The sequence below is a fragment of the Ostreococcus tauri genome (assembly GCF_000214015.3).
Source record: "Ostreococcus tauri WGS project CAID00000000 data, contig chromosome 07, whole genome shotgun sequence".
Taxonomy (NCBI): Eukaryota; Viridiplantae; Chlorophyta; class Mamiellophyceae; order Mamiellales; family Bathycoccaceae; genus Ostreococcus; species Ostreococcus tauri.
In genome coordinates, this window is record NC_014432.2 from 743,369 (window position 1) to 757,155 (window position 13,787).

Consider the following 13,787-nt stretch of genomic DNA (forward strand, 5'->3'; position numbering starts at 1 on the left):
GACGCGATCGCGGGACGCGACGCGATGGCGTCGCCGGGGAAGGACGACGCGGCGGAGGCGGTGCGGGCGTACTTTGCACGCGCGACGATCGCGGTGTGTGCGTACGCGAGGGAGGACGCGAGGGAGATTGAACGGGAATTGCGAGCGCTCGGCGCGGAGACGCGAGAGACGTACGACGAGACGTGCACGCACGTCGTGACGCCGTTTCAGCGAGGGAGTGGATACGAACGAGGGATCAAGGATGGAAAAATCGTCGTCTCCTACGCCTGGGTCGAAGACTGCGTGTCCACGGGGAGAGTGGTGGACGCCGAGGCGAAGGCGCTGTACGCGCCGCTTCGAAACGCGAACGGCGTCGAGGGGTTCGCGAGCGCGCGAATCGTCGTCGATGGGTACGTGGGACAAGATAAACTCGATCTCGTCGAACTCATCGAGGCCGCGGGGGGGACGCACGAGGAAGAGATGACGTCGAAGACGACGCACTTGGTGTGCTATCGCGCCGGCTCTTCGGCGTACGTGCAAGCCGTCACGCGAGGACGCGTCGCCGTCGTCAACCACCTCTGGGTGGACGAGTGCGTGCGCGAGTGGACGCTTTTACCGGTGGAGGGATACTCCAAGTTCGGCGTCGAGATCGATTACGAGCACGATCTCGAGCTCGAGCGACGTTCGAGGATGGCGCTCGAGCGCGACTTGGACGAGGAGGAGCGCCGAACGCAGAGCCTGCAGGAATTGCTCGACGCCGAGGAGCGCGAGCGCGAGGACTTGCGCGAACAGCTCGATGAGAGCGAACGTTTGCGCATGGAGCTGCGAGACATGCTCGAGGGCGAGGCGGACAATCGAGAGGGCGTGCACGAGCAATTTCTTCGCCAGCGAGGCGACGTGGAGGAATTGCAACAGCTCCTGCGTCAATCCGAGGCGAGTCGATCGGAGCAAGAGGCGCGAATCGTCCAGGCTGAGGAGGAGCGACGATCGCTTTTGCGCCAGCTCGAGCAAACTCGCGGACTTCAGACGAACTTGCAAACGCAGTTTACGCACTCTCGACAAGATTTGCTCACGCAACTCGAGCAGCGTTTGCAACAAATCGAAGAGACACGATCTGAGCTCGCCGAGGAGAGGCGCGCGCACGCCGAGACGCGGACGTTACTCGAAGACGAGCGTAAGATTCACTTTACCGCGCACGAGAGAATTAAGGCTGCTGAAAAGGAGTCGAAGATGGCCAAGGATTCGCTCAACATGGAGACGCGCGAGAAGACGGCGCTGCAAAAGCAGTTGGACGCTGAGCGCAAGTCGCGCTTGCACATTTTGAGCGACTTCGACAATGAGAGGAAGCAACGCGAACATCTCATCAAACAGCTCGAGGCGGAGCAAAAACTTCGTCAGAGCTTGCAGCAAGCGGTGAGCGCCAAGGAGGAGCTTCGCGTGCGCGCCGAGGAAGAAATTCAGCGTCTCAACGAGGATATTCAAGAGATGATGGATGAGATTGACAGATTGAAGACGTTTGAGCCGCCCGAGTTGGACGACACCGAGAAGATTCAGGTCAAGCTCTTCCTCGAGGAGGACATTCGTTTCCTCGAGATCGAGCCCGATGTCTCGTTCGAGGAGCTCGTCATCGCCGTCGGCAAGGTCTTCATCGAATCGTATTCCATCAAGTTTGAGGACGCGGACAAGCACCACATCACGCTCAGATCGACGGACGACGTGCGCATCGCGTGTCGACAGCACGAGAGGACTGCGGCGACGTACCTCAAGCTATTGTTAGACAAGGCGTCCAAGGAAAAGAGTGGATTCTTTTCGATGCGGCGTAAAACCCAAGGCAAAAGTTTGAGTGAAGACAGCGCGGCGCCCAAGCGTGGATTTCTGTCGCGGATGTTATTTCGGAAGAAGGGGGTTGATGCCGAGGGCGACGATGAGTAAACATGTAACGTTATTAAAAATCTACACTACAAATCGTATTACCAAGCCTTTCGCGCGTTCCGGGCGAGGAAATGATCGTCGTTGTTTTCCTCTGGTTTCGACGAGGAAGTAAAGATGGACGCGTACACAGACGCGTCGGCATTCGCGGGCGCGATCGCTTTGTACTTTTTCGTCTTCGTTACGCCATCTTCAGCCGAACTCTTACGCTTGGGACCGTCATCGTTCCCCGACTTGTCCTTCTTCGATTTCTTCTTGCTATCCTTATTCGCCTTTTCGTCTTCTAATAACGCCTTCAACGCCTCGAGCTCCTCCCCGCGCGGATTCACCGGTATCGGTGGCGGCGCGTCCGCAAGCTTCAATCCATCATTCATCTCTTCTACCGCCGCTTTTGCCTCGCGAAGCGCTTTATCGGCGACCACGACGCCGCTCGGACGCATCACCAAGAACTTGGTCTTCCCGCTAAAGTCCAAGCCGGTGATGGGACACGCGAAGACAGCGTCGATGGCGCCGCTTCGAAAATCTCGCGCGTTCACCACCGACGCCTTTGCCGCGCCCTCACCCGGTCGCTTCGTAAACTTACACGTCACCAACGCTTTCATTCCCGTGATGTGCTCGACGCGCTTCGGAAGCGCGACGCCGTCGACCGCCTTGTCACGCAGCGCCTTGAGAACCGGTTCCTTATTGTACAGCGCGCCTAAACGATCGATCACGACCCCGTTCTCGCCCCTTTCGAGCGGTTCCTCTGTCAGCGCGCACGTGAACCACCTCGCCAAATCTTCCTCTCCGACGTCTCGATCCATCACCGTGCTCTGCGTCGAGTACCGCACGAACCCCCCCAGGCTCTCCTTCCGCCGCCGCGCTGGATCCGCGTACATCTCCAGGTACGACGACCGCGACTCCGCGCCCGTGGACCCTCCGTCTCCGCCGCCTCCGAACAATCCCAATCGCCTCGGCGCGATCGCAAATTCCCGCCGCCGTCGACCCGTCGTCGTCGCCGTCTCCACCACGTCCGTCCCCGCGTACGTCATCCGCGTCCCCGAGAGCTCTCGCAGGACGAGCGCGCCCATGGACGTCGCGCGGCGTCCCAGCGCCCGCGCGATGGTCTCGGTCGCCGTCGTCACCCCGCGCTCGATCGTCACCGTCCGCGCGCGTCCGCCCGCGCGCACGTCGCGCACGACCACGTCGACGGATCGCGCGCGATCGATGGGCGTCGCATCGTCGTCCATGGGCGCGCGCGGGCGACGATGGGCGTCAGAGAGTGACGCGAGACGATTCGAGGTGGATGGATGACGACCTGTGCGACGCGCTCTCGCGCGTGGTGAGCGCGCGATACGTCTCGCGGGCGAAACAAAACGCGAACGCGGTCGATGGGGTGTTTAAACGCCTGTCGTCGTCGAGGGCGATGCCGAAAGAGCCGCTGGGAGACGACGTGATTGAATTGATGCTGCATCGATTGAGTTCGATGGATTCGAATAACTTTATCGGTAACGTTGGCGTGGGCGAGCGAGAGGGACGGACGTTCTCGTCGTTGGTGCGTCGACGGTGTTTCGGTATGACGCACGGGATCGGACGGTCGGGAGATGTGGCGGCGGAGCAACCGAAGGCGTGCGGGAGCTCGCTCGCGAACGCGCTGTGCGGATTTTTAGCCCGAGACGCGTTGAAATTAGCGGGGATGCGGGACGTGGGGAAGCGGGTTTTGGTGCTTCCCACGGCGACGGGGATGACGCTGACGCTGGTCTTGACGTCGCTGAAGAAACAGCGCGGGGTTGAGGGAAGGTATGTGATTTGGTCGCGTCTGGACCAGAAGACGTGCGTCAAGGCGGTGACGTGCGCGGGGTTGGAGATCGTCGTCATCGAACCAGTTTTGCGCGGCGATCAGCTCGAGACGGACGTCGAAGCGATCGAACGAGCGATTGAAAATCTCGGAAGCGAGCGCGTGGTGGCGGTGGTGACGAGCACGAGTTGTTTCGCCCCTCGCGCGTGCGACGAGATTGAAAAGACGGCGAAAATGTGCGAGCGACTCGACGTCGGTCACGTCATCAACAACGCGTACGGTGTGCAGAGTAGGGCGCTGTGCGAGCGTGTGAACAAGGCGTGGACGGTTGGGCGCGTCGACGCGGTGGTTCAGTCGACGGATAAGAATTTTCTCGTTCCCGTCGGCGGCGCGCTGGTGTGTTGCGGAAAGCGAAACGAGACGCTCATCGACGAGGTTGCGACGAATTATCCCGGTCGAGCCTCCGCGTACGCGTCGTTGGATTTATTCATTACGCTTCTGTCGATGGGAGAAAAGGGTTGGGTCAGACTACTCACCGAGCGCGAGACGTTGTACGAATACATGCGCGAGGAGTTGAGTAAAGTCGCGGAGGAGGTCGGAGAACGCATGCTCGAGACGCCGGGGAATCCAATTTCGATGGCCATGACGCTGTCGTGTGCGCAGAACGTGTCACCCACGATGTTTGGCTCGATGCTCTTCTCGAGACTCGTTTCGGGGACGCGCGTGGTCACGCCTGGGGAGACTAAAACCATCGGCGGCGTCGAGTTTCGAGGCTTTGGCGCCTCGCACTCGGCGTATCCGCACACGTACTTCACCGCGGCGGCGGCGATCGGGACCACGCACGATGACGTCGACCGTTTCGCGGCCATTCTTCGCAAGACGTTCCTGGAGTTTAAAGTCAAGGCGGCGGCGTCAGCGGCGGCGAGTTAGTCCGATAGTACACATACATTGATTGTTACATTCAGCAGTTCAGTCTGATTTAATGTTGATTCCGATTCCTCTTGCGCACTCGCGTCGCGTACTCATGCAGTAGGGATTCCATGCGCGTGATGGCGCTCTCCATGATCCGCATCTGTTCGTGTCGATACCAGTAGCTCGCACTCGCCACTTGCGTCAGATCGGGTGTGTTGATATCATCGCACGTGTGAATTTCGTCGCGCATCGCCCGCAGACGCTCGACGAGACGTTGGAGAATTTCGTGCTCGAGCTCAAAGTCTACGACGACGAACGGGTGATACTCATCCAACTCGCACCACTGCATGAACTGCTGCGGGGCGTAAAGAATTCTGATTTGAGCGAGAACTCGATCGAGAGAACCGTCGCGGGCTAAACACACCGGAAGCCGAGTGAGATCGTGCTCGCACGCGTTCGACGCGTGTCTCAGCGCTTCAAGTTGCGTCTCATTAGCGTCACCGGTGATCGAGTGCAGGGACACTCTATCGTACGGATTGTTCTCCAACGAGAATCCGTAGAACATCAACAGATCGGCGTTATCTAGACGGCCGTAAGAGATTGTAATCGCTTCTCCCTCGACACATCCGCGCGAGAGCTCCAAACGAAACGCTTTCGTCCCGCGCTCGAGCGACGTGTACCTCACGGAGTGCGCGCTCAGTGAGTGATTACACAGAAAAACCCCTGGAACGATCACCTCTCGAATCTGTAGCGAATCTGGATCCTGCACCTTCATCGCGTACGAGGTCCAAATATCGTACGCGCGCTCAAATTTCGCATAGTCTCCAAACGCGCGCGCGGGAAAAGCCTCCGGAACCTGCTCGCACAGCGCGGGAAACAACGCGTCGTACTGAACTTTAACACTACGTCGATACTCGCGCAATCGATTCGCCAGGTCTTCGCCCGCGACCGCACCGAGATCATCGGCGTTCCACGCCAGCGAGCTCGACGCGCGCGTCGGAAGCGCTCGAAGCGCCGGCGCCCACTCCTCGTACGCGCTCGCGTCTCCGCATTCGAACGCATCGAGCGCCGCGGTGAGCCAAATCACCATGATTATCTGATCACCCATTCGCGTGAGCTGTTTCAAAATCTCACTCGTCGGCGACGGCGAAGACGTCTCCACCGTTTGTTCGACGCCCAGTAGCGCGTCCCACGGAACGCGCGCGACGCACTCTCCCGCCTCCACCCTCTCCACCGCGCGCACCTCACGCATGACGCTCGAACCGACCTCACACGCGCACGGCGCACACTTAAACGTCCCTCCTCTCGCGACCGCCCACGTGAACATGTCTTCGCACGCGTCGTCGCGTCTCGCGCCGCGTTCCGTCGCGCCCTTCCCACGCACCGTCTCCGACACCGCCCACGCCCACGCCCGCACCACCTCCCTCGCTCGCGTGAACGTTCGCACGGCGTCTCCATCACCCACCGCGCCCGCGATCGCATCCGCGAGCGTTCGCAGCGCCAATCCGATCGCCGCCTGTTCCGCCGTCGACGCCTGTTCCACCGCCTCGGCGTCTCGCGTCCACCGCTCGAAGCGCGCGTCTCCCGCTCGAATCTCAAGCGCGACGTCCTCGATCGTTCGCCCGCGGAGTTCGCTCCACCGCACGCTCGCCGCGCGCGCGAGCGTCATCAATCGCCTCGTCGACGCCACCACGGTGGACGCGCGGGGGTCGTCGACGAGGAATTCCACCTCGAGCGACGCGCCCGCGATCGCGCGCGCGACGCTCGCGCACTCGACGTCGTCGATCGGGATCGCGATCGATATCCCCAGTCCACGCCCGGGCGCCATGGTCGATCGCGCGCGGGGAGGTGGGGCGACGCGCGCGGGGAGACGAACGGGCGCGTTGGGGTTTGCCGCGAATGATCCCATCGCGCGCGTCGTCCGTCGACGACGATCGATCGCGCCGACGGACTTCGGCGCCGGAGACGCCGACGGGGGAATTTTTTCTCACCGTTTCCCGCGCGCGCGCGCGCGGGTGACGCGCGCGCGGGTGACGCGCGCGCGCGCATTCATGGCGCGCGGGAGGCGAAGAGACGCATCGACCGCGGTCGAGGTGTTCGGTTTCGGCGCGCTGTGGCGACGGACGTCGTCGACGTCCGCGAGCGCGCGCCCGCGCGCGTGTCGCGTGTGCGGACGATCGACCGGCGCGTCGAGCGACGCGGACGCGGACGTTCTCCTCGAGCTCGGGTGCGCGTGCGCGAATGCATTCGCCCACGTCTCGTGCGCGACGTCGCGACACGGCGGTGACGTCCGCGGTGTCGCTCGCGGACGCGCGCTCGATCGCGAGTGGACGCTCTCGTGGACGTGCGCGTGCGCGCTGTGCGGTGGGCGCTTCGCCGCGAGCGCGGTGCGAGCGATCGCGGCGCGAGCGACGGGGACGCTGCGAGCGACGGGCGATCGCGCGGTGGACGACACAGGGCGCCGCGTCGACGACGGCTCTCTCGATCGCGCGTCCGATCGTTGATGAACGAGAGACTCGCGACGAGCGATCGGAGCGAGGAGACGAAGCGCGCGCGCGTCGAACGGGAACGCGAGACGGCGGCGATGACGACGGGACCGATGGAGATCGATGAAGATTTACACTCGAGACAGCTCGCGGTGTACGGACGAGAGACGTTTCGAAAGCTCGCGGGGGCGCGGGTGTTGATCGTCGGCGCGCGCGGGTTAGGGGTGGAGATCGCGAAGAACGTGGTCCTGGCGGGCGTTCGGGGGGTGGGCGTCGCGGCGCGCGAAGAAAGCCGAGACGCGGATCTCGCGGCGCAGTTTTACATCGATGACGACGCGGTGAAGCGCGGTCTCGCGCGCGCGGAGGCGTGCGCGGGTAAGTTACAAGAGCTGAATCCCGCGGTGGAGGTGCGCGTGGAGACTGGGAACGTGCTGGACCGAGACACCGTCGCGGGGTACCGCGCGGTGGTGGCGTGCGAGCAAACGGAGGAGACGTGCAAGACGTTGAACGAGCTGTGCCGAGCCACCGGCGCGGCGTTCATCAAGGCGGACGTTCGAGGGGTGTTTGGAAGCGTTTTCTGCGATTTCGGCGACGCGTTCGACGTCGTCGACGTCGACGGCGAGGAGGCGCTCACGTCCATCGTCGCGAGCGTGTCCAACGATTTCCCAGCCCTCGTGACGTGCATCGAAGACGAGCGCGTGGAGTTTCAAGACGGTCAGAGGATCACGTTTAGCGAAGTTCGAGGAATGACCGAACTCAACGGCGTGACGTGCGTGGTGAAGGACGTGAAGAAGCATTCGTTCAAGCTCGACCTCGACACGACTTCGTTCTCGCAGTACGTCGGCGGCGGCATCGCGACGCAAGTCAAGGAGACGAAGACGCTCAAGTTTTCATCCTACGCCGAAGCGTTGGAGTCGCCGGGTGACTTTTTGTTGAGTGATTTCGCCAAGATGGAGCGCTCTCCGCAGCTTCACTTGGCGTTCGGTGCGCTCGACGCGTACGTCGCCAAGCACGGCGCCGAGCCAATTCCGGGCTCGGAAGCCGACGCGGAGAAATTCGTCGCCGAGGCTGAGGCGCTCAACGGTAGACGAAAAGCGGTGGACGAGGTGGACAAGGATTTGTTGAAGACTTTCGCCAAGACGTGTCGCGGGTACGTCTCGCCCATGGCCGCCATGTTCGGCGGCATCGTCGGTCAAGAGGTCGTCAAGGCGTGCACGGGTAAGTTCCACCCGCTCTTCCAGTGGTTTTATTTCGACTCAATCGAGAGCTTGCCGGAGGAGTTGACGGAGGAGGATCTCACCCCGAGAGGCGACCGCTACGACGGCCAAGTGATGTGCTTCGGGAGAAAGATGCAAGATAAACTCATGAGCCAGAAGATTTTCCTCGTCGGCGCCGGTGCGCTCGGATGCGAGTTCTTGAAGAACTTTGCGTGCATGGGGTTGTCGTGCGGCTCGGACGGGCAAATCACGGTGACGGATGACGACGTGATTGAAAAGTCAAACCTATCGCGACAATTTTTGTTCCGCGATTGGAACATCGGTCAAGGGAAGAGCGTGTGCGCGTCCAACGCGGCCAAGGTTATCAACTCCGGCTTGAATGTCAAGGCGCTCGAGAACCGCGTGAGCCCGGACACGGAGGACGTGTTCGACGACGAATTCTGGCAAGGCTTGGACATCGTCGTCAACGCTCTCGACAACGTCAACGCGCGTCTGTACGTGGACAGTCGTTGCGTATACTTTCAAAAGCCTTTGCTCGAAAGCGGGACGCTCGGCACGAAGTGCAACACGCAAATGGTCATTCCGAACATGACGGAGAACTACGGTGCGTCTCGAGATCCGCCGGAGAAGAGCGCGCCGATGTGCACGCTGCACTCGTTCCCGCACAACATCGACCACTGCTTGACCTGGGCGCGAAGTGAATTCGAGGGTGCGTTCGAAAAATCTCCCGCCGAGGCAAATTCCTACCTGTCCAAGCCGGAGGAGTACGCGGCTGGCGCGTTGGCGAATCCGGATGCGTCCGCGCGCGAAAACGTCGAAAAGGTGGCGCTCATGTTGCTGAAGAGTCACTGCGTTTCGTACGACGATTGCGTCGCTTGGGCGCGCACACAGTTCCAAGATCAGTTCCACGACAAAATCAAGCAGCTCACGTACACGTTTCCGGAAGATGCGGTCACCTCTTCTGGTTCGCCGTTCTGGAGCGCTCCAAAGCGTTTCCCGCGCGCCGTCGTGTTCTCTTCTTCAGACGTCGCGCACATGACGCTCATTCGCGCGCTCGCAAACCTCAAGGCTGAGGTGTGCGGCATCGCCCGACCGGCGGCGGGAATGAACGACGACGCCGCTCTCGTTCGATTGGTCGAGAAGGTTCAAGTTGCCGAGTTTGAGCCCAAGAAGGGTGTGAAGATTGAAACCGATCCCAAGGCGAACTCCACCGCGTCAAACATTCCAGAGGGCCTCGATGACGAAGCCATCATCAAAGACTTGTTGGCGCAGCTCGACGCAAAGCGCGCAAGCATGGGGGCGGATTACCGATTGAATGTCATCGAGTTTGAAAAGGATGACGACACGAACTTCCACATGGACGCCATTGCCGGTTTGTCCAACATGCGCGCTCGCAACTACGAAATCGGAGAGGTGGACAAGCTCAAGGCTAAATTTATCGCCGGTCGAATCATTCCGGCCATCGCCACGACGACCGCGATGGCGACCGGTTTGGTGTGCCTCGAGCTGTACAAGGTGCTCAACGGCGCAAAGATTGAGGCGTACCGCAACACGTTTGCCAACCTCGCTCTGCCGCTCTTCGCCATGGCGGAGCCCATCGCGGCGAAGCACGACAAGTTCAAAGATTTATCCTGGAGCATGTGGGATCGGTGGATACTCGAGGGCGATCTCACCGTGCAAGAAGTGATCGATCACTTCGAGGCGAAAGGTCTGATTGCTTACTCCATGTCCGTCGGCGCGAGCTTGGTTTATAACAACATTTTCCCCAAGCACCGCGAGCGCTTGAATCAAAAATTGAGCGAGCTCGTGCAAACGATCGCAAAGATGGAGATTCCGGCCAAGCGACGACACTTCGATATCGTCATCGCGTGCGAGGACGACGACGGCGAGGACGTGGACATCCCGATGGTTTCCATCAAGTTTAGATGAATCGACCAACGACGCGTAGACGGACGCGCGATGTGATGACACGACGAACGATTTCTCTCTCACAACCCATAGACGTTACAAAAGTTTCGCGTGGCGCGCCAATTCGATGTACATTCCGAACACACACGCGTAATTCGGGACGGTGACGAAGAAGACCCAGGGCAAACCGTACGAGTACGCCACCGGATACAACCACCGCACGACGAGCCACAGCCACGCCGCTCGGATCGCTCGCAGTCCTCCGAAGACGTAAAAGTGCGCGAACAATCCCGGCATCAGCGCCAACGACTGCTCGATGAAGTTCCCCACCGTGCGCGCGCTCACGAGCACCCGCGCGCACGACACGCGCCCGTACTTCACAGCCAACAACTTTGGCGCCTCCGTCCCCTTCGCCCGCGCCTCCCGCGTCATCTCCGCGTGCGCCTCCAGCGCGACGCACGATTGATTGAACAAGAACCCGTAATACGTCAGCGCCCACGCGCAGAGCACGCGCGCCATCGCGTCGATCGCCCGCGCGTCGTCGTCGCGTCGTCGTCGCCCACGTCCATCGTCGCGAATTCTCCACAACGCGCCGTCGTCCGCGACGAGCGCGCGCGCGAGCACGACGAGCGCCGCGACCGCGAGCGCGCGCACGGTATTTCGAATCACCGCGCTCGGGACGCGCGTGGACGCGCGCATCGTCACGCGCGCGGGTGTGCGGTCGCGATCGACGTCGACGCGGACGCGCTGGACGCGACGAGCGCGCATCGGCGCGGTGTCGACATCGCGCGACGCGCCCGCGGACGCGACGTCGCGAACGTGGAACGGGTAAAATGTTCTCCGCGCGATGCGCCCGGGCGGGAGCGAGGACGAGCGCGCGCGAGGCGGTGGGGGGGCGACGAGGATGGATTCCGCGCGAGGGCGCGGCGGCGTGGACGCGCGCGCGAACGACCGGCGCGCGCGCCGTGAGCGATGGACGCGAGCTCGACGACGCGGCGAAGGCGAAGAAAGAGCGAGAGTACGCGGTGAAGTGGACGGGATCACCGGCGGGGGACGAGGACGGGAGGGCGGACGCGGAGCGGACGCGGAGCGGGGACGACGCGAGCGCGCGAGGGGAGAGCTGTTTGCTCGGAGATGGAATCTGGATGCGTCTGCGCGAGGAGGCGAAGAGCGACATCGATGGTGAACCGGCGCTGGCGAGTTACCTGTACTCCACCGTGCTCGCGCACAGGAGCATCGAGGACGTGTTGGCTTTCGTGTTGGCGAACAAGCTGCGGAACAACGTCTTGCTCGATTCGCAATTGCTCGAGCTCTTCAGTTCGCAGTACAAAAAGTATCCCGAGCTCGGAAAGATGTGCCTTGCGGACATGCAGGCGGTGTTCGAGCGCGATCCCGCGTGCGACCGGTACCTGTGCGTCGTGCTCTTCTTCAAGGGGTTCCAAGCGATTCAGGCGCAGCGCGTCGCGCACTCGCTGTGGCTAGAGGATCGCAAGGCGCTCAGTTTTCTGTTGCAGAATCGCATATCCGAGGTGTTCCACGTCGACATCCACCCAGGGGCGGTGCTGGGCAAGGGAATGATGATGGATCACGCCACGGGCGTCGTCATCGGCGAGACAGCCGTCGTGGGCGAAAACGTCTCGATTCTGCACGGCGTCACCCTCGGCGGTACGGGGACGAACAAAGGCGATCGTCACCCGAAGATCGGCGACGGCGTCGTCATCGGGGCTAACGTCACCATTCTGGGTCCCATACATGTCGGAAGCGACAGTAAAATTGGCGCCGGTTCCGTCGTCTTGGACAACATTCCCGACGGCTCCACCGCCGTCGGCATCCCGGCCAAGGTTATCAATCGCAGCTCGCCGCAGCAATCCCAGCCGTCGCTTTCGATGGATCAAACGTCGTATATCACCGATTACTTCATCTGATGTCGCGGTGACACGACGGCGTCCATAGCTAGACGTACGCGTAGACAGAAGTACGCTCGCGCGCCGATTCGCGCGCGCGAGCGCGCCATTTTCATCTATTTTTTCCATTTCCGAGTAACAAGGCCTACGTCCCAAAGTGCGACGCGCGTGCATCGCGCGCGTCCCGTCGCGCTTCATCGCGCGCGTTTCGTCATCGTCGACGCGGTCCTTCGTCCGCACGGGCGCGCGGCGCATGGAGGATGTGAACCGTCACTGCGCAGTCTCTCGCATCGACCAAAATAGCCATCCGCGTGCATCGCGCGCGGTGCGCACGAGGGCGATCGCGGCGCTCGAGCGCGCTCGCGCGATCCACGTTGGCGTTCCATGCCCTCTCTTCGCCCTCTCAGCGCTCGCGCTCTCGTTCGCGCTCGGATGGTTGGCGTCGTGCGCCGCGAGACGACGACGCGCCTCGCGCGACGCCGTCGACGCCGGCATGAAGAGCGGTATTTACAACGGAGACAGTCTCGGTGGGCGCGGCACCGTGGATGGCGCGCACGTCACGGCGTGGACACGCGTGAGCGGGGACGCGTCGCACTCGAACGGACGGACTCGGGCTCACGCGCGCGAGAGCGCTCCGGCGCGATTAATGATCGTCGACCTCGCGCGCGGTGTGGAAACGTACGCGAATCGAGCGTGTCCGACCCCGCCGCCGCCCTCCCCGCCGTCACCCGTGAGTACGTGGTCTCAGCGACCGATCCACATGACCACGCCGTCGTACGCGAGATGCGAAATCACGAAGGGAGAGATGACGTACAACGACGACGTCCCGTTTCAATTTGAGACGCCAGTGTTCAAAGGTAAGTGTCTGTGCCGATTTCGAGATTGCGACCCTCCGCCGAGTGCGACGGGGAGAACGATGCGATGGCTCGATGCATATTTTCGCGGGAAGAAACGTACGTTTCAGTACGTGGTCCAAGGAAGATTTAAACAATCCGTACGCGTCGACCGAGTCTTCACGGGTCACGAATTCCGCAAACCGCTGGTTGGTATTCCGGGAAAGTTCCTCATCAAAGCCATGCTCAGAGTCGTGCGCGTGATGAATCCGAGTCTCACGGCGAATATATTTGCGAATCATCCGCAACTGTGGTCCTCTTTAGCCGGAAGCGCCCAAACGATTTCCGTCGACGATCCCGGGGGCGAGCCGGACATCGCGAGCGCCGACTTTGTCGAGAACACACACCGTTTCGGCGGCGCCTTCGCTCGCCGGCGCCACGTCTCCTGCAAGAAGCGCCGTCGTCTTCTATCGAACCCCAAGCACGCCTCGCGCCACGAATTCCGTCCCGAGCACGTCTACACGTTTGACTTTTACCAACACTTCTTCAAGCCGGATCGGTACGTCGTCGACGTCCCCGGCATCCTCGGCCGCTCGCGCGTCATCGACGTCGCCGAGCACACCGACGGTGAGCCCGCACAAATCATGGCTCGCGACCGTTCCACCGGACATTACCTCTTTTGCTTCGCCCTGTGGCACGAGCGCCTGTTCTCTCGCCCGCGTCCGCGGTGACGCTCGATGACGGTCTCACCAATCCGCGCCCTCGCGCGCGTCCTCGCCGCACAGTCCGCCGCGCTCGGTTCCACCGCGCGCGGTCGACGCGACGCCCTCGACGCCGTCGAC

The 13,787-nt window shown here is 61.9% G+C and overlaps 8 protein-coding genes across 8 annotated transcripts; 5 read left to right on the plus strand and 3 right to left on the minus strand.

Annotated features, from left to right (window-relative positions):
• Positions 1-24: 24 nt before the first annotated feature.
• Positions 25-1,911, plus strand: OT_ostta07g04580 (Phox/Bem1p; the record flags this gene model as incomplete). The annotated part of the gene is made up of 1 exon (XM_003080505.2): positions 25-1,911. One exon carries the CDS (start codon positions 25-27, stop codon positions 1,909-1,911), a length of 1,887 nt encoding a protein of 628 aa, XP_003080553.2.
• A 38-nt stretch (positions 1,912-1,949) lies between these two features.
• On the minus strand, positions 1,950-3,137 carry OT_ostta07g04590 (Replication termination factor 2, RING-finger; the record flags this gene model as incomplete). The annotated part of the gene is made up of 1 exon (XM_003080506.2): positions 1,950-3,137. One exon carries the CDS (start codon positions 3,135-3,137, stop codon positions 1,950-1,952), a length of 1,188 nt encoding a protein of 395 aa, XP_003080554.2.
• Positions 3,138-3,193: 56 nt separating this feature from the next.
• OT_ostta07g04600 (Pyridoxal phosphate-dependent transferase, major region, subdomain 1) lies at positions 3,194-4,615 on the plus strand (the record flags this gene model as incomplete). Its single annotated transcript, XM_003080507.2, has 1 exon — positions 3,194-4,615. One exon carries the CDS (start codon positions 3,194-3,196, stop codon positions 4,613-4,615), a length of 1,422 nt encoding a protein of 473 aa, XP_003080555.2.
• A 49-nt stretch (positions 4,616-4,664) lies between these two features.
• Positions 4,665-6,425, minus strand: OT_ostta07g04610 (unnamed product; the record flags this gene model as incomplete). The annotated part of the gene is made up of 1 exon (XM_003080508.2): positions 4,665-6,425. The coding sequence occupies one exon, from the start codon at positions 6,423-6,425 to the stop codon at positions 4,665-4,667; it is 1,761 nt and encodes a 586-aa protein (XP_003080556.2).
• Positions 6,426-7,100: 675 nt separating this feature from the next.
• On the plus strand, positions 7,101-10,229 carry OT_ostta07g04620 (Ubiquitin/SUMO-activating enzyme E1; the record flags this gene model as incomplete). Its single annotated transcript, XM_022983903.1, has 1 exon — positions 7,101-10,229. One exon carries the CDS (start codon positions 7,101-7,103, stop codon positions 10,227-10,229), a length of 3,129 nt encoding a protein of 1,042 aa, XP_022839523.1.
• A 75-nt stretch (positions 10,230-10,304) lies between these two features.
• Positions 10,305-10,727, minus strand: OT_ostta07g04630 (unnamed product; the record flags this gene model as incomplete). The annotated part of the gene is made up of 1 exon (XM_003080512.1): positions 10,305-10,727. One exon carries the CDS (start codon positions 10,725-10,727, stop codon positions 10,305-10,307), a length of 423 nt encoding a protein of 140 aa, XP_003080560.1.
• Positions 10,728-11,041: 314 nt separating this feature from the next.
• On the plus strand, positions 11,042-12,133 carry OT_ostta07g04640 (Serine acetyltransferase, N-terminal; the record flags this gene model as incomplete). The annotated part of the gene is made up of 1 exon (XM_022983904.1): positions 11,042-12,133. The coding sequence occupies one exon, from the start codon at positions 11,042-11,044 to the stop codon at positions 12,131-12,133; it is 1,092 nt and encodes a 363-aa protein (XP_022839524.1).
• A 232-nt stretch (positions 12,134-12,365) lies between these two features.
• Positions 12,366-13,676, plus strand: OT_ostta07g04650 (unnamed product; the record flags this gene model as incomplete). The annotated part of the gene is made up of 1 exon (XM_003080514.2): positions 12,366-13,676. One exon carries the CDS (start codon positions 12,366-12,368, stop codon positions 13,674-13,676), a length of 1,311 nt encoding a protein of 436 aa, XP_003080562.2.
• Positions 13,677-13,787: the final 111 nt, after the last annotated feature.